The sequence below is a fragment of the Theobroma cacao genome, chromosome 3 (assembly GCF_053813885.1).
Source record: "Theobroma cacao isolate CCN51 chromosome 3, ASM5381388v1, whole genome shotgun sequence".
In the NCBI taxonomy this organism is placed as follows: Eukaryota; Viridiplantae; Streptophyta; class Magnoliopsida; order Malvales; family Malvaceae; genus Theobroma; species Theobroma cacao.
Genome location: NC_142641.1, coordinates 12,333,581 through 12,352,594, shown reverse-complemented (window position 1 = coordinate 12,352,594; position 19,014 = coordinate 12,333,581). Strand labels below are relative to the sequence as shown.

The window sequence follows — 19,014 nt, the reverse complement described above, 5'->3', positions numbered from 1 at the left end:
TTTGTACTTGTATATTACGTTTTAGTCAGTTTCAAAATTTTTGAGAAAAATGACCAAATTACCTCTGTGAAACGAAAAATTAATATTTATTTGTTTAAAGTTGGAAACAGCTTAAAATCTTTTAGAACACGATATTTGACAATGGTTGCTCACAAGGGAACAGAGAAACTGATAGTAAAGCCTTGCGGGGTTTCGGGTTGACATTCCGAGCAATAAGTGTCTACCGGGACACCGCGGTGGTTGTCACGGGCTCGAGGGGAGTACCGGGTCGTGACATTATCTCTATCAATGTCTAATTTCTAGATCACAATAGACATTTGGAATGTTGTTATTGATAATGAATGGGATACTAATGAATGACAAAATAAATCTAACAAAGAATGGGAAAATCGCTTAACACAAAAAGAGAGAAACATCACGAAGCACACAAGCGGTTCAATTCCTTTTCCTATTCATACAAAGAGGATAGTATGAATTATTTCCACTAAATTTCTTAATCATGTTTAAATTACAATGTTTAATGTTTCTAATCCAAATACTCTATAAGAAAAAATGTGAATCTAGAAGATAACATGCTAGAAAATTTGTTACAAATTTTGTTAATACATAATGCAACAAGGTGCCTAGGCCTCTTCTCATAGGCATAGTTGTTAAATCAAGACATGTATTGTATATCGAAATTTTATTTTTTAGTATCGAGTACCATATCTTATCGTAAGATATGATAAAAAATTTTAAAATTAATTATAAACAATATATACATAATAAAAAAAAATTAAAAATGGTATATATTTTTTAATAGCATTGAAGATTGTAAGAGATAAATTGAAAAGATGATTATTTTTTAATTTAAACTCTCAATATATTCCTTAATAATATATTTTTAAATAAAATATAGATTTTTCATATTAATTTATTAATTAAAAATTAAAAAACACTTATCATGTTGAAATCAAAAGAAAACTTTTAATTTTTTAGTAATTTTTGTTTAAATATAAATTTTAAAAATTAAAACTTATAAAAAATAATTTTTCATATTTTAACTAAAATAAATAAATAAATCCCCCAATTCCTTACAAAATCTTAGATCTCCAATTTTAAATCCTAAACCTGAACCCGATCTTGATCCCAACCTAAACGTTAATACTCACCCTAATAGCTTTGAATGAGCTTCAAGCACCAATAGAACCTTAAACCCTCACCCTAAATCCCCGAATTTTAATCAAAACCTTAATAGTAACCTTCAACCTAAATCCCCAAATCCTAATCGAAACCCTAGCCTTAACCCTCAACACAGTAGCATAAAACCATAATATTTACTACGAAGACAACAAAATCAATGAACTACAATTGATGAACCCTAACCTTAAATCACAATTTGGGTAATCTTGATTTAGGTCGCGGTTTAAAGGGTTCAAAACAAAAAACTAGTTTATAGCTTTTTCGTTATAGGATGAAGCTTTAAATTGGAAGGGAAGCTTTAAATCGGAAGAAAATTTAGAAAAATCCTAATTGATTGGTGTGAGGGAACGGTTGAAGAGAGGAGAGAAATGGATGAATATAGTACAAGAGTGATTAAGGTTTTTTGTAACATGCGATTAGGCCTTTTGATGTGATAGGTATTTTCATTTCAAATATATTATTAACGTCGTTTACATATTTAAAACAAATTATTTATTTCGAATATTAATAAATTCATGTGAAATTATGAATAGTTTACCTATTAAATACTATGCTCATAGGAATTATTCTATTATGAATCACATTAAATTGCATTTTCTTGGTGTTGATGGAAAATTAAGCATTGTCTCAATTGAAAACTCAGTCACATGAATCGGATAATTTAATTGCCTTGCACTTATATGAAAGGCAGTAGTTGGGGTCAGAAAATTCTCGGCATAATCCTATTATGCTCCGAAAAGCCATGCAGTCATAGACTCGTGAGTTGTAGAATATACGAATTTAAACCATCAGATTTCCATTTCTGTACTTTTTTTTTAAATTTAAAATTAATGTAACGAAAATGAACGATTATTATTAAAAAAAAAAGGGGGAAAATGGAGAGAAGTTTGACGGAGAATAAGGACCGTCCGATGCTTTGTGGGTGCGCTCATCACGAATCCCGAGGCAGAACTGTTCAACGTCACAACTCACACCTCACTTTTATTATTATTATTATTATTATTATTATTATAACATTATTATTACGCTTTTTTTCTTTTGAAAGTTATTGCTCCTATATGCCATTGCCAGGCCCAAGAGACATTGCAGGCCGAAAACCAAGAGTAGAATAACAAAAAACCCAACCTGAAGAGAGAAGAACGAAAATGCAAAGTAGAAATTAAACAAAGCGCAGACAAGAAGACAAATCGCCATTGTTTGTTTTGTTCTTTTTTTTTTTTTGGCATTTGTAGTTTTTCATGTGGAGTGTGGCTATGGAATCCAAAGCCAACAACAGAGATTGGCCTGACTACTCTTCTTCTTCTTCGATCTGTAAGTATTTTTTTCTTCTTTCGATTCTCCTGTTCGGCTTTTGGGTGCATCAATAAGATTCTGAATCTCAGTGTTTTTAAGGTTATCCGGGATATTTCTAGGGTTTTTGGTTGGAGCTATGGATCTTGTCCTCTCTCGATTTGATTCACGAGGTTAGGAATTCCTCTAGGGTTTTTTTTTTCTCTTTCATTTTTGGGAAAATGTACCAATTTCATATGGAATGTGTTTTTGAAATTAGGGGGATTTTTTAAAGGAAAAGAGAAGCCTTTACTCTTCTATGCCGAGAAACAATAAGGAATGGAAAATGTGGGATTTTAGATTTATACTTTCTTAGTGATTGAAGTTAGGGCAAGGAAGTAATGTCAGTTAAGAAATCAATCACTATGTGCCTTATTCAAGTTTTCTAACATTCACCGTTTTGATTTTCATGGAATTGCATTTGGTTTTTGACCTTGATTTTTTTTTTGTTGGGGAGTAGATTAGTACTATGAAAGGAAAATAAGAAGTAATCAAATTTCACCTGGAAAAAATAAACCTGCTAGTTGGTTAAGCGTGATTCCATCTTTTAGTTTTAGGCAATTTTTCACATATTTGTATTTCAAGGACAGGGAAACTATAAATGATTCCAAATGTTGTTAATTATTTTTCTCTAAAATCGATTTCTTACTGTCAAAAAAGCATTTAAAGCTGACATTTTTTAAACTTCCTCTTTGATTTTAAATAAATAAATTTTTTGTTGCTTTTGTATGGATATTTTCAGGTTTGGTGGATTCTTGCTTCTAGTACCTGTTTCTCAATCTATAGCACTTCATAATGACAGAACCAAGCTCAGTAGATGTGATTCTGGACTTTCTGAGGAGAAATCGCTTCACAAGAGCTGAGGCAGCTTTGCGGAGTGAGCTCGGTAACCGCCCTGATTTGAATGGATTCCTTCAGAAACTTAACCTTGAAGAAAAGGATTCTGGCAAGGTACTAGAAGAAGAGAATGGGAAAAAACCAGCGGGTGAAAGTCATGGCTCGGGTTCTCGAAATTGTGGTGAAGCTTCTAAGGAACTTATAGTGAAAGAGATTGAGTGTGGGGCTGGCAGAAATGGTTCTGAAAGCAAATGGAGAAATGCTGCTTCTACTGGGGAGCGTAGTAAACCTAATGAAGCAAAAGTGACAAGTGATAAGGGTTTCACTTTCACTAAAAGTTCGGAGGACACTGTACTCAAATTGCAGTCATGGAACTTCAATCCCAGCAACGGTCCTGATCTGTTCAAAAATGATGGATTTGTTAGTAGCACTAGCTTTTCAGAGCTAGAGATGCCAGATCAGTCAAGATATCGTACAGCTGATGCTCCTGACACTGATAAAGCAAATGTTAAATCTGGAGAAGAGATTGTCTATTCGGGTGAAATGAAAACAACATGGCTTGGAAATACTAGCAAAGCTAATGTAGAATCTAAGTACGACAAGATTCATACCAGTGAAACTAAGGAGCTTGATCAGCAATTTAAGACTGGCAGTGCATACTATAAGGAAAACTTTGCTGATAACAGCACATGGTGTAGAAGTGAGGAACCCACTAGTTCATCTTCAGAGTTATGGAAAGATTGTTCTGTCAAGACTGTTTTTCCATTCCCTAAGGGAGATGTTTCAATCAGTTATGATGCTGCTACTGGTTCAGAGAAGAGAGAAGGAAAGAAGAAAGCAGATGCAATTGATGTTAGGGCAGCAATTAAAGAACAGGTGGATGAGGTTGGAAGAGCTTTATTCTTTGGGAAGTCTCAAGGGAGTTCTGAGCAAAAAGGTATAAGTGGGTTGGCCTTCTCTCTAGCATCTGATAATTCAAAGGAAGAGTTTCCTAGGCTGCCACCAGTTAAACTTAAGTCTGAGGAGAAGTCTTTGAATGTTAATTGGGAGGAAAAATATGAACGTGATGGCCCAGTCGCAAAGCTCACTAGTGCTGACAGTACCTTCCTTATGGGGTCATATCTGGATGTTCCCATTGGGCAAGAAATAAACTCTTCTGGTTAGTTCACATAATAACATGTTTATTTGAAATTTGTGCACACAGATATTTGATTTTCTTTAAATTAATGATTGCAAATAGTTGGCTGTTTATCCATATTTTCATTATCTTTTCTACTTTTACTTTTCCATACGTCATTTGCTTATATGTTCTGGCATTATACATGTATGTATGTTGTATGTCTATATGTATATATATACTTTGTGTAAACCTTACTGACATATCTCATTTGTTGTGGTAAAAATGTTTGTTAATGTGGAAAGATGCCAACTATCCATTGGTGGCAAAGCCTCATCCGTGAGCTATGCAAATTTTGTGTTTTATAATCTATCCTATAAGAGAATGGATGGTTTGTTATCATGAATTTAATAAAGAATTCTCCTTTAAGGTTTTCCATTTTTCTGTTGGCAAGCACCTTTGTGAGTCCTTAAAAAATCATTTTAAGAAGCTGAGAAGAGAGGTTGAACTTGGTTCAAGGTGACACAAAGAATAATAAAAGAGAAAAAAGTTGGAAGAAACCCCTTCTAGAGGCCTCTCAGCTGAACTGAAGTGGGAAGAAAAGTTACTGTGCTTTTTGTTCACTTTGTAATTACTGTTGTTCTTCTAATTTTTATCTCAAATCTTAATGGTGTACCTGATCTGGAAGCAAGGCATTACTGGAGAAGTAAAATGAAAAGAAAGAAATAGCATGAAGACAGCTTACCTTCAAACTGTAAATATGTAAAATATGTTAAAATAACATGGTGGAGTGTTTTAATTCGACATTTGGTTTGGAAATAGTTTAAGAGGAGCTGAATTTGGAGTTGTGCACAAATGTTTCATTTATTAAGTTACTAAGGATTCTTCCCTTTGAGAGATAAACTAAAATTTAATTTCAGGTGCTCTTTGTCGTGTCCAGTGTAAAAATATACAGTGAATGACAGTGGGGTAAATCTTTTTCCTTCTCTTTTTTGAAATTTCATGTTTAAAACTTCCCACTTGAATCTTTAATCAGTTGGACAACCATCAAAGATTTTCGCAGTTAGGTGCTGTCAGTCAATAAGGGAAGAATAACTTTGGAGAGCATAATTTCTCATTAGAAAGGGTAGAGTTATGGAATTATTTGGTCACTTGGGGTTGTAGTATGGGAGGTTTAGGATTGTGAGCCGATGAGTAAATTCTAGTTTTAGGAAATCACTGGTCCTGCTGGGTAGTGGCTACTGTGAACTTATGCTGAATGGTAACATAAAGGTATAATTAATTGATATTATAATTTGTGGGAAGATATGCTAGGGACAATTCAAAGTGGTTTATAAGTTTCAAATTACTTCTAAACTTGTCAAGGAAATGGAATAAACACTTATGCCTCTCGCCTAATATCTTATGTTTTCCACCTAATGTTGTTAAATATTTAGCATGATCCTAGATAAAGTGTTTTAGTTTTTGAATATTTCTTAAACTTATTTTTGATTTGTTGAAAGAATCCATTTAAATTTTTTTTTTGTACCTTTTAATTATTTTGATTACCAGGTGGAATTTTGGGGGGAGGGGATGGGAGATGTGGGGGAGCCTGGACATATAGGTCTTGTTGCCTGACCACATGGGATAGAAACCACAGGGCTGAAGAGTGGAGACTATTAATTTAAAGAAGCAATGAATGTGTATTGGCTCCTACTGATCTTAGTCCTACAATAATAGCTCAATTGCCTAATGCTAGATCTTAAAGTACAGACTTCTGCATCAAGATGTAACAATAATTAGCAATTTTGATAATATCAGAACTTGTGTAGTTAAAATAGAAAGCAGAAATACATTCAACCAGATAAACAAGAAAATAGGATTTGGTAACTTATGTATGGTCCTAATCTGCCTAACAAATAATAAATGGATACAACTCTAAATTTTCTTGATATTTAATTTGTGGTATTCATAGGAGTGTAATCAGCCAAGGCAAGCTGATACAGTTTCAGGCTTGAGCTTTAAATTTTTGCTCTCTAGTTTGGCTTGAAAAATTAATTGAGCTAGTTAAGCTTTGCTAGAATTTAGCTGGAGTATCATCCAGTCAAATAAGGAGCTCAAAACTCGATTGAGGCTCAAGCTCTATGTAAATAAATCTTATATTTTATTTATTTATATTAAGTACTAAACAACTCAGAAGCATGATTAGGCTCAAGGGCCACTTGAGCTGAGTATCAAAAGCTCAAGCTCAATTGGACAATTGAATGAATTGACTTTGAATATTCATTGGCTGAAGCCTGAGTAGCTGACGAGTTGCTTGATTTGATTACACCCTAATTTGCATTGTAAAACTATTTGAGACCTTTTAACAATGCTATAAATTATTAACTACCCCTTTTTCGCTTCTTGAGGTGTGTTGATGTTATTTATTTGGTAACTTATTTTAAATTTCAATGATAGTCTTCAAATATATGTCAAAAGTAAATATTAAACCTTAAAGCCTACCCTCACTTTTTCCAAATCCATCAGACTGATGCTTGATACCTTGCTGGTTAGTTATATGATTTGAACCAATCAGATCCTGCTTTGTTGATTCACATATTATCTGTGGGCCTCAAAATGGATATTATTCATCTTCCTATATGAATTACATTTCAGGTGCTTGTTTTAGGCATCTGTTACTGCATAACAAATAATGAACATAAGCTTTTGTCTTGGAAGGTCATTTTATAGTAGTAAACATGATAAATGCATTTATTGTCATCAATAGCTGGTAATGGCAATGGTTCAAGTGGTTATCTCTTCTCTAAATTCTAAGTTGATGTTACATGCTTGAGCTTTTGCACTTTTTTTTAGATATTTATGTTTTAAAAAGAATTCAACTTGTAGCATTCTCTGGTTACTTATGGTTGGATGCTGAGCTCTCTGTCTGGCCCTAAATAGATCAAGTTCATCACCATGAATGTTCTTTTTATTTATTTATTTTTAGAGAAGATGGTTATTTCTCTTATAACTCTGCTGAGTAAGCTTGAATCTTGTTTATCATCCAGGTGGGAAAAGGACTGGTGGAGGCAGTTGGCTTTCTGTGAGTCAGGGCATTGCAGAAGATGCATCTGATCTGGTTTCAGGTTTTGCTACTGTTGGTGATGGATTAAGTGAATCTGTTGATTACCCAAATGAGTATTGGGACTCTGATGAATATGATGATGATGACGATGTTGGATACATGAGGCAACCTATTGAGGATGAAGCCTGGTTTCTGGCTCATGAAATTGATTATCCTAGTGACAATGAAAAGGGAACTGGGCATGGGAGTGTGCCAGATCCGCAAGAAAGAGGTCAAACCAAGGATGAAGATGATGATCAATCATTTGCGGAGGAGGATTCTTACTTCTCTGGTGAACAATATTTCCAGGCAAAGAATGTTGAACCTGTTTCAGCTTCGGATGATCCTATAGGACTGTCCATAAATGAAATGTATGGGAGGACTCATGAGAATGATTTAATTGCCCAATATGATGGACAATTAATGGATGAAGAAGAGCTTAATTTGATGCGTGCTGAACCTGTTTGGCAGGGATTTGTCACACAGACAAATGAACTTATCATGCTAGGGGATGGAAAAGTTCTCAATGAGCATGGGAGATCTCGGCTGGATGATATTTGTATTGATGATGATCAGCATGGTTCAGTTAGGTCTATTGGTGTGGGAATCAACAGTGATGCCGCTGATATTGGCAGTGAAGTACGTGAAAGTTTAGTTGGAGGTAGTAGTGAAGGGGATTTAGAATATTTTCATGATCATGATGTTGCTATTGGAGGGTCCAGACAAAGTCATCAAGAGACAGACAGGAAATATATTGATAAATCAATTAGGGATAAAAGGAAAACCAACAAAAATGATTCCAATAAATATGTTATTGGAAATGATAAAGGCGCCTGCCCCCAGGTGAAGAATATTGCAGATGGGGGATTTTCTTTTCCTCCACCTCTAAGGGATGGGCAGTTGGTGCAGGCACGCTCTAGTAAGTCTCTGTGGTCAAGTAACTGCAATTCTGCTGGCGATGAACATGATGACTGTTTGAATGCTTTGGTGGGGTCTGATGATATGCTTGCTACATGGAGACGGAAAAGCAGTGATTCTTCAACTGTCAAAAGTTCTAGGGATGAAAACAATGCCAATGCTGCAAGATCAGCAACTTCTAGTCCTTCAACTCTCTCTAATTATGGTTATGGTGAACAAGAGCAGACCAAGAAAGAAGAGGATGAGAAAATCAGTGGTGTGAGGGAAGAGGATCCTGGGGCATCACTTGAGGATGAAGAGGCTGCTGCTGTACAAGAGCAAATGAGACAAATTAAAGCGCAGGAGGAGGAATTTGAGACCTTCAACCTCAAGATTGTGCATAGGAAAAACAGGCATGTCTTATCTTAGAAACAAATCCTGAATGTAATACATATGTTCTGTTCATTCACTGGTGCTAACAATTTCAAACCTTTTGCTGGTACATAGATGGTATTGTCCATTCTCATTGTTTTATTTTAGCTTTCCTTGTGAGATATCAAGTATTGTTGGAACTCTCTGGTGGTATCAATATGAACTCTGGTTGAGTTTGGAGAGCAAAAGCCATGCTTCCTCTTATAGTTTTCTGATTGACAAAAGCTTTTGAAGATTAGTATGTTTTATGGACTGTAGTGGTTAATCTTCAGCAGAAGGGACATAGAGCTTCAGTTAACTAATTAAATGATCTGTTCTCATTTTTTACAATTTTTCCTTTACAAAGTATTTAACATAGCTCATAATTTTTTCTTTCTATTTTTAGCTTAAATTTTACCTAATTCATCATTTGGAACTAGGTTTCTTTTTTTTTGTTTTTTCCTATTTTGAGTTTTTGAATTTTGAGACATTATTTGACTTGCAAGACCATTGGCTTTTAACGTGATCCCTAAATGGTTAGCAACTGTTAATGGACAAAAAAGAAAAAGAAAGAAACGAAAGCTTGTTGAATATTTCAGGTAGATGCTACTTTTTTGTTATTGATGACAGTGAAATAAGTTGAGAGCTAAATTACTGCTGCTTTTACCACCAATGGCATATCTTGTGGAATTTTTACTTTTTTTATAAGCCGTGGAAATTTTACTTGCCTGATAATATTTCTTTAGTATAATTTATACTGAATGTTTTTCACTTTGCTACAAGCTATAAAGCTCTAGCCAACAGATTTCCTAACATAAGTCCTCTTTTCGCTTCTCAGAACTGGATTTGAGGAGGACAAGAATTTCCATGTTGTTTTGAATTCGGTTGTAGCGGGGCGCTATCATGTTACTGAGTATCTTGGATCAGCTGCTTTTAGTAAAGCTATACAAGCACATGACCTACACACAGGAATGGATGTCTGTGTGAAAATTATAAAGAACAACAAAGATTTTTTTGATCAAAGCCTTGATGAGATTAAGCTTCTCAAGTATGTTAATAAACATGATCCAGCAGATAAGCACCACATTCTCCGATTGTATGATTACTTTTACTACCGAGTAAGTAAATGCAGAGGATGTATGTCTTTCTTTTTCCTTGTTCATGCTTTTGGTTGTCCTAGTACTTTCATGTTTGCTTTATTAACGGATACTGGGTATTTTTTTCCCTTTTTTTTAATGTTTCATTTATTTCTATATTCTTTACCATTGGTGAGATGTTTGCAAGTTCCCAGTATTTTATAATCTGGAGTCTGGTCCTAGTTCTTGCATGTTTCTATTGACATGTGCATTTGTTGGGGGCTTTGTTCTGAACATGTCTGGCTTCTGGAGGCAAATGGTTTTATCTTTTGAAGTTCAAGTTGTCATGTTGAGTGTAAATGCTTGTTGGCTGGTGAAAATTAGAAGTTTATCTGCTGGCTAATGCATCATAGAGTCCAGTACATGAATGACAATTGTATATGAATTGAGTAGCAGCTGACTCTTTTTTATTTTCAGGAGCATTTGCTAATAGTCTGTGAACTTCTCAAGGCAAACTTATATGAGTTTCATAAATTTAATAGGGAATCAGGTGGAGAGGTTTACTTCACAATGCCGAGATTGCAGGTTAGCGGAGAGCTGTTTTCTTCAGAGGAGCTTCTAATCTCTGGCTTGCTATTTTGTAATCTTGTTTTAAATTCTTCTGTGCAGTCAATTACCATTCAGTGTTTGGAGGCTCTCCAGTTTTTGCATGGTCTTGGCCTAATACATTGTGATCTCAAGCCAGAAAATATATTAGTAAAAAGCTATAGTAGATGTGAGGTGAAGGTGATTGATCTTGGGAGCAGTTGTTTTGAGACAGATCACCTATGCTCCTATGTTCAATCCAGGTCCTATCGTGCACCCGAGGTTATCCTAGGACTTCCATATGATAAGAAGATAGACGTATGGTCACTTGGCTGCATCTTGGCAGAACTCTGTACTGGCAATGTAAGTATTGGCCTTCTGCAGGTGATAATTATTATTTACATTTTATGAAGGATGGGTATGAGATGTTGCACTTCTCTTGCACTTGAAATTTTTTTAAAATGTTCTTTTTCCTTTTGCTTCGTAAAAAAGCATTGTAGACAAAAAACTTGGAAATATCATGCATTTGAACAAATCATTACAATGGAAAAAGAAGTTTGCCTGAACATTGATTTGGTTTTCAACTAACTGCTTGTAGAATGTAAAAAATATTCTTGTACAATTTTATGACCTCTTTGTAATTGCCTAAGGTGATGTCCTCATCCATAAATGTTGAATAGATTAATTTCTGGAACCTTGTTCGAGTAGCAAGTCTCTGGTTCAAATATTGTGAAGACTAGTTGATTGAGTTGTCCCAATGATACGTTTAAGTTTCATGACATAAATTCGCTCAAACTTGACCACAAAATAATTTTCTTTTGTTATGGTATTAAGATTTAGACTTTTATGCATATAATCTCTAGCTACAAGTTAGTTATCTTGTTCTACTGACAACTCAGATTAATATCTTTAGTTGATGTTCCTAAAAAAAACAGATTATTTTGCTGTATTTATTTTTATTTATATAGATAGTGGATAAAATTTTCCCTCCCTTTACCTATTTAATTTTTCTCTGTAGCCTCAAGTGCATGATAGATTGGTGTAAAAATTTTACCCCTACTAATTTCACTATTTTATTGCAACTCATGTCTTATCAATGGTTGGTACAAATTGGTTTCAATACAATGGGTATAGGTCCTATTCCAAAATGATTCACCTGCAACATTACTTGCAAGGGTAATTGGAATCATAGGTCCCATTGAACAAGACATGCTCGCCAAAGGACGGGATACATACAAGTATTTTACCAAGAATCACATGCTTTATGAACGTAATCAGGTAAAAATATTTATTCATTATTTGTTTATTGGAGAAAAGTAGTTTTCTTCCCCAGGGGCTACCTTATCCCAGCTTCTTTCCTTATATAACTTGAATGCTGTTTCTATGCTTATGCATTTGGATTTAAAGTGGTGCATACTTACCAATATTCTCAGGAGACCAACAGACTAGAATACCTGATACCCAAGAAGACATCCTTGAGGCATCGGTTGCCCATGGGGGACCAGGGTTTCATTGATTTTGTTGCTCATTTGCTTGAAGTAAACCCAAAGAAGCGCCCTTCTGCAGCAGAGGCTTTGAAGCACCCATGGCTATCATACCCATATGAACCCATATCAGCTTGAGTGCTCTGAAGATTTGCTAGGTGGTGGTTGCTTGCTTCAATTCTGCAGTCACTTATTGACTGGGGAAGGAGCTGTATTTATTGCTGACTGAAATTGGTTTAATCCATTTGAAGTGATCTCCAAGGAAGTTTTTCCCCATCACATGCCTGCAACATGCATTCAAAGGTGTGCTTGGTTTTGTTTGGTGATATATATTTTCTTCCCCTTGCCAAAAGTAGTATGTCAATGTACCATTATGAAGGATGTAATTTTGGAACAGTGTATTCTTAGGGTTTCCTTCATTGCTTCATTTAATTTGGTGGAAGGGGAATCTAATCTTGTTGTACATGATGTGTGATAATTCTTTTAGGTTATTTAGTAATAGCTTGTGAAATAGTTGGTAACCAAATTTTGGTAATGGCTGCGCTATGTCAAGTCTGGAGCAATGCAGCAAGCAAGCCCAATGAGCTTCAGACTCAGTGATTTGATTAGTGCATTCCTTGTATTGATTGCATGATCTGTGGGCTTTTGCCTTTAAGGTATTCATGTCTTTGCAGCTTGCAACAGTTGCGCTTTTCAATGAAGTTGGCATCTATCTCTCTCTCACTCGGATCGCAACATGTTTCTCATTTAATCATTTTTGTTACAAAATTGGGAGAATTGGATGGACAGAAATATCTGGTACAAACTGTATGATACTTGTTTCTCGCTATCAGAAGCAAAAGGCAAGAAGTATCTTCAGTAAAAAAGTATGTATTTTTGAATAATTTAAAATTCAAAACCTGAATTTATGGATTTAACCTTCCCATAATCCTGCTAGTTTCCTCTATGAGAGCGACATTTCTTGAAATAGTTATTTCATCCTTGTCATTAACCCCTAAATTAAAATCAACTGGATTTATTTTTTGTCTTTCACCACTAGAAAAGTGAAATTTACTTCGAACTTTTGTTTTAAACATTACTCACCAATCATGGTAGTTTTCTTCATCGATGGATAATTACTGAAACTTGATGAGCTTGTAGGGATGAAACAAATTTTTCATTGCTAGCAAAAGAGTTGTGTTTAATTTTAATGAATTGGATGTGTCAAACCTGTTACAAGAAGAGAACTCTTATATAACTATAATTGAATAATTTATATAATTATCTTAATACTCCCTTCAAACTTAAAGGTGATTTGGTACATGCAACTTGAGCTTGGAAACTAACTCTTGAAAACGACTACGAAAATGAGTCTTGCTAAATATATCAACAATTTGATTTGAAGGGGTCATAAAATGATGCACAAAATGACAATAAATCTCAATATGCTTAGTGCACTCATGAACCATATCATTGTGAGCAATCTAGATAGCACTACTGTTATCATAGTGAAGGATAGTGGCAGGAGTTTGGGTAATGCCCATATCCTCTAACAATCGACAAGCTAAAGTAACTCTAAAGTAGTATATGCAAGAGCACGATATTCAGATTCTGTGCTAGAATGGGTTGTTGCAGTTTGTTTCTTACTCCCACAAGAAATGAGAGAATCATTTAAAAAGAAACAATAATCTATAGTTGCAAGATGATTTGTGTCACAACCCGGTACTCTCTTTGAGTTTATGACAACCGCTGCGATGTCTCGATAGACATTCATTACCCGAAATGTCAACCAAAACCTCGAAAGGCTCTTACATCAATTTTATGTCTTTCCTGTGAGCAACAGTTACTAAATATCATGTTTTAAGGGAATATAAACTATTTTTAAATAAAAAACAAACAAAAAGTAATTTCTGCCACATGGGTATTTTGGTCATTTTTATTCGAAAATTTTGAAACCTAGTGAAGATATAGCATACGATCGAAAAATATACATTTCTTATCTAAAAATAATTTTAGTAATCTAAATCATCCATTTAAAATGAAATCATGGCTAATCAAACTAAATAAAAATATTAAATAAAATATTCTATTTTCTTATAAAACAATATTTATAGAATCCTGCATAAACAATTTTTGTAGCGTAAGAGTAAAATAAATTCATATATATCATAGCACACTAAACCAAGTATACAAAAATATTCTACAATGACATGTGGGCCCTAAAATAACCGAAAATATACAAGTCTGTAGACCTTTGATTTCTAAGGATGCAAATCCAAAAGCAACCCTCGACAAAATCGGCTATCTACAAACTGTCCTGAGCTTGAAATGGGTAAAAAGAAGGGGTGAGTTTTTATAAACCCAGTGAGTAAGCAAAGTTCATCTACAACATCTAAAGCCAAGTAAATGGAGATAGTTAAATCATCCCATCACAATATGATTCATAACATTTAAAACTCATTTCAATTCATATAAAACAATTACATTTCATCAAAATAATCAATAAGGCTTATGATTCTCTTAAAAACTTGACTTGTGCCAGAGCTCATATTCGGGGACACCTTAGCCCGGGCATCCAACTAAGTCCGCCAAGGATGTTAAAACAACATATACCCATAAAACATGTTTTTACTTTTAAAATATAGTCATTCCTTGGCGTTGGTTGAGTTTCATCTTCACGTGGTGGTTCGGTGTGAAGTGAACTCTAAACTTAGGAGATACCCTCCGCGCCTTTCGTACTAAGGTAAAATATAACGGGATTTACCGTGCCCCTCTAATAGGCTGGTCCACGAAAACCCGCCCACTGCAGTAAGCTAATCAAATAACCCACCAAATCAATAAAAATTTTGACAGCATGACATGACTAATATAATATTACCCAGCCTGTCAAGGTAAAACAAAACAGTTTATATAATCCACAAACCACAAATCCAGCCATTCATGTCATCACATTGTCATAAGCCATCAATTCAAACCGTATATATATATAAATAACACAAGTATATAGTATCCACTTACTCAATTTCCAAAATCATCATTGAATTGCAAAACAATTTATAAATCTCATTTCGTTTAACCAACACATCAATTTTAAAACATAATAGTTTACAATTTAAGTTCATTATTCTTTAAAATCATAAAAATGAGCATAAACTACTTTTGATAGTTAAGATGATAGTCCGATTACTCACAATAGCTAGAGTTTGGAGTACTCTTATTCTTGGTCCTCAGGTACGATATCTTTACCCTTATTAGAGGGCTCACCACCTATACATAATACACGATACGTAATTCAATATATTTGTGCCAAACTGTTATAAAACTATTTCAGGCTCTATATGAATGCATGAAATTGAATGAGAATTGTTCGAATAATCACTTAAAGACGGTATTCTACGTGGGTTCAATTATGATCGGACTAAATTTGTATTCGACCTAACTTGAACTATACACTGTTGAATTAACCAAAACATCCGATTCAACTTCAAATATATTCATTACACTTCCAATATTCCAAATACACCAAAGTACCTCAATGAGCTTGATTGTGACTTAATTCATCATAACCAAAATTCATTTCGATTCCGAACTAACGTGCTAATCAGTGTTAACACAGTCCAATAAATCCATCTATATCATTAAGAATCAAATCCAAGTCCATTCACTATGATTTTTTCATTATTGTTCAAGTCGTTTACTAAAGGAACTATACTTTTCGATAACCGTTTTCGATATCCGATACCATAAATCATCAATTATGCAACGACCTCTCCCAGGTCGCTGCCGGAGTCCAAGACTTCTGGAAAAGACCCGCCAAGTCTCGAACAAGCCTGTCTAGAATTTGCTCATTAATCCATTACATTCAATCTCCATATAATATTGATACTTTTATATACTAAATTGAACCATAAATATAAAAATCAATACAAACTTTTTCCTTTTATTCATAAGTATATGCATTAAAATCTATAATCTCCAAATTAATGTTTATATAAAAATTTAGAATTCATTTACAACTTAATAAATAAAATGCTACGACTTGACCTCTAACAGCGGAGCGACTCGAAATAAAATGCTAAGAGATGCCTTTACCTATTTAGGTGGACCGAACGTGTCACTGACTACACGCTAGGTTGATCCCTATTTGTAAAAAAGAAAATAAAGGGGTGTGAGTTTCATAGACTCAGTGATAATCATCGACTCAGCGAGTAGGGCGTAGATGGGAAACAAGCAAATGATAGATCAGTTGAATATAAAATTGCAAGATTATAAAAGCAATTCGTTTCAAACGAGGGTTTGTGCCTTATATAAAAATCGAGAATTTCTTATAAAGTATAAATAATCGAGGTAATAAAATTTTTCACGTCAAAGTATATTAATAATCATTTTTGAATCAAATCAATAAAATTTAGCAAGCTCTCGCGAAACCAAATAATATTTAAAATCATGCACAAATCATAACTCTCCCCATATGTGAGGAATTATAGATTCATTTCACAGATAAACAAATAGGGGAGTTGCGAGAAACCATTTAATTCCATTTTCACCATGCGGAGAAATACAATTCATAATATTAAAACTTATTTCAACTCATATAAAACCATTACATTTTTGTCAAAAATAAACAACATGGCTTATGACTTTCTTAAAAACTTGGCTTGTGCCAAAATCATTCTCATACTCGGTTGCCAGGGATACCTTGGCCTAGGGCTATCCCAACCGAATTCACCAAGGCTGTTAAAAATTTATGTATGCATAAATCATATTTTCATTTTGAAAATATAGCCGTTCCTTGGCGTTGGCTGAGTTCACCATCACGTGGTGGTTTGACGTGAAGTGAACTCTAAAGTTGTACCTCGGGAGTTACCCTACACGCCTCTCCAACCGAGGTAAGAATATAACCAGATTTCGTGCCCTTTTAATAGGCTGGTCCACAGAACCCGCCAACTGCAGCAAGCTAAACCCACCATACAATAAAATTTGTAATAGCATGACATGACAATTATCTCACAATCCAGCCTCTCAAGGCTAAATACACAGTTCATATATTTCAACACAAATACCAATTCAGCCATTCATGCAAAAATTATCATAAGCCATTTGATTCAAAATACAATTTATAACACAACAAGTAGCAATCTCCAATTACTCTTGAATTTCTTGGTTAAAATGAAATCATCTTTTACAATAATTCAAATTTGATCTTCAAGGGGATATTTTAAATCTTTCTTAAAATATCGGTCCCCACATCACGTTAAAACTCTCTTTTCGTAAAATGTTCATTGTAAATATTTGCATGATATTTTGTATCAAAATAGCATGGTGAATATGTAATAAATTTCATGAATGCACACCACACAAACAATAAGGCACAATTGTCTTTGATGTAAATCTTTTCGAAAAGCTTGTTTCCCGGTTTAAAACACTTTACGTCTAATACATATATATATATATATACATATATATATATATATACATATATATATATATATATATATATATATATATATATTTCAAATGATTTCTAAAAATAACTTACACCCACAATTCCTTAAAATTCTATCAACACATGCTTTTCATGAATTTTGCACTTCACGTAAAATATATGTACATGTATATATATACGAAATTTTTAAAATTGACAACCCCTACTCTCCTCATAATAGTGGGATATTACTTCACTATTGATTCGTACGCATATATAATTATTCCTATTTGTTGGTCACAAACATCGTTCGGCACGCCTCCACGACAAACTTTCCTAGAAACAATTTAAACTCAGTATACTTAATCACACATTTGTATGGGTAGCAACTTAATTAAAAATTCCTTAAGCAACTTGCATATTTTTCATCCAAAATATGCACAATATTAAACTACTCATAAATCTTAAAATATACATTAACTTAGCATTTGGGCCTTTTTCATTTCTTTATGACATTTGGGCCCTTTCCATGGGCTTCTCTATTTTTCCTATTTAAGGCCAAGCCCATTTATTTTTATTTCCTATTGAGCCATGCCCACATATTTTCTATTGGGTCATGCCCATTTATTTTCTATTTGGGCCATGCCCATTTTTTATTTTCTACTTCTTTTCTTTTCTTTTCTTTTTCTTTCTTTTTCTCTCTTCCACCGTCACTCCCTTCACCAGCATGTCTTCCTCTCTTCACCACTGTGGCTTCCTCTCTTCCTTTTCGCTCAAAACTGGTCACCAAAAGCCTCATTTTCTCACCCTTTTTGCTGCCATTTTTTGCTTTAAAATCAGTAGATTTCCAGCTCAATTTTCAGCAACAAAACTTCTCAATTTTGGTAGCACAAAGCTGTCCAATTTTTCTACACAAACTACCAGCAAACAGCTCCAATTTTTCTACACAAATTGGCAGCAAACAGTTCCAATTTTTCTGCATAAATTGGCTACAAATAGCTCTAATTTTTCAGCAGCCAAAATCAGCCATAAAAACCTCAAAATTCTAGCAATTAACCTAAAAAAAAAAAGCTTTCTTACCTCAAAATTTTTAGCTTTTTCTTCCTCCAAAAATTGCAGCAAAAAGCTCTCTTTTCCTTCCTCAAAGTGCAGCAAAACTGTGCCAAGAAAAGAGTAGAATTTTTTGTTCCTTTTCTTTTCCTCTCCCATGGTCTTTCTTTCCTTTTTCCTTTCCTTTCTTTTGCTCAGCTTTTGGGTCCTTTCTTTCCTCTTCATAACCAACTTCTCTTGTCTTTCATCTCACATGGCCGACCCCACCATCATTTCTACATTATTCTCTTTTGTTTTCTTTGTTTCTTTGTGTCTTTGTTCCTTTGATTTTTTGTATGGCCGGCCATTCACTCCACTTGGTTCCAAATTTACTATTATTCCAAATGACTTTGACTTTTCTTCATTCCCATCCACCACCTCCATTCTTCTTTTGTTTTTGTCCTTATTCCATTCTTGACTCATGTGGCCACTCATGTACATATAAAAATATTGTTTGACTTTTCAACATATTTTCTTCATTATTTTATCATCCATTTTATTTTCATTTTATTTTTATT

The 19,014-nt window shown here is 34.1% G+C and overlaps 1 protein-coding gene and 2 long non-coding RNA genes across 5 annotated transcripts; 1 reads left to right on the top strand and 2 right to left on the bottom strand.

The window, feature by feature from the left end:
• The first annotated feature begins 2,225 nt into the window (after positions 1-2,225).
• LOC18604469 (uncharacterized) lies at positions 2,226-12,726 on the top strand. Of its 2 annotated transcripts, XM_007036971.3 has the most exons (9): positions 2,226-2,493; positions 2,575-2,645; positions 3,254-4,507; positions 7,495-8,860; positions 9,697-9,976; positions 10,412-10,519; positions 10,604-10,882; positions 11,654-11,797; positions 11,953-12,726. In XM_007036971.3, the coding sequence occupies exons 3-9, from the start codon at positions 3,307-3,309 to the stop codon at positions 12,139-12,141; spliced, it is 3,567 nt and encodes a 1,188-aa protein (XP_007037033.3). In that variant the 5' UTR covers positions 2,226-2,493; positions 2,575-2,645; positions 3,254-3,306; the 3' UTR covers positions 12,142-12,726. The 2 variants fall into 2 exon arrangements, with proteins under 2 accessions (XP_007037033.3, XP_007037034.3); XM_007036972.3 differs by lacking the exon at positions 2,575-2,645.
• A 1,386-nt stretch (positions 12,727-14,112) lies between these two features.
• LOC18604468 (uncharacterized) lies at positions 14,113-18,716 on the bottom strand. 2 transcript variants are annotated; one of them, XR_016025163.1, is made up of 3 exons: positions 18,488-18,716; positions 15,174-15,249; positions 14,113-14,304 (listed from the first exon to the last, which is right to left on the bottom strand). It is a non-coding gene; the product is annotated as an uncharacterized LOC18604468 (long non-coding RNA). The 2 variants fall into 2 exon arrangements; XR_016025162.1 differs by lacking the exon at positions 14,113-14,304 and adding an exon at positions 14,390-14,795.
• LOC148763599 (uncharacterized) lies at positions 15,653-17,350 on the bottom strand. The gene is made up of 2 exons (XR_016025164.1): positions 16,075-17,350; positions 15,653-15,812 (listed from the first exon to the last, which is right to left on the bottom strand). It is a non-coding gene; the product is annotated as an uncharacterized LOC148763599 (long non-coding RNA).
• Positions 18,717-19,014: the final 298 nt, after the last annotated feature.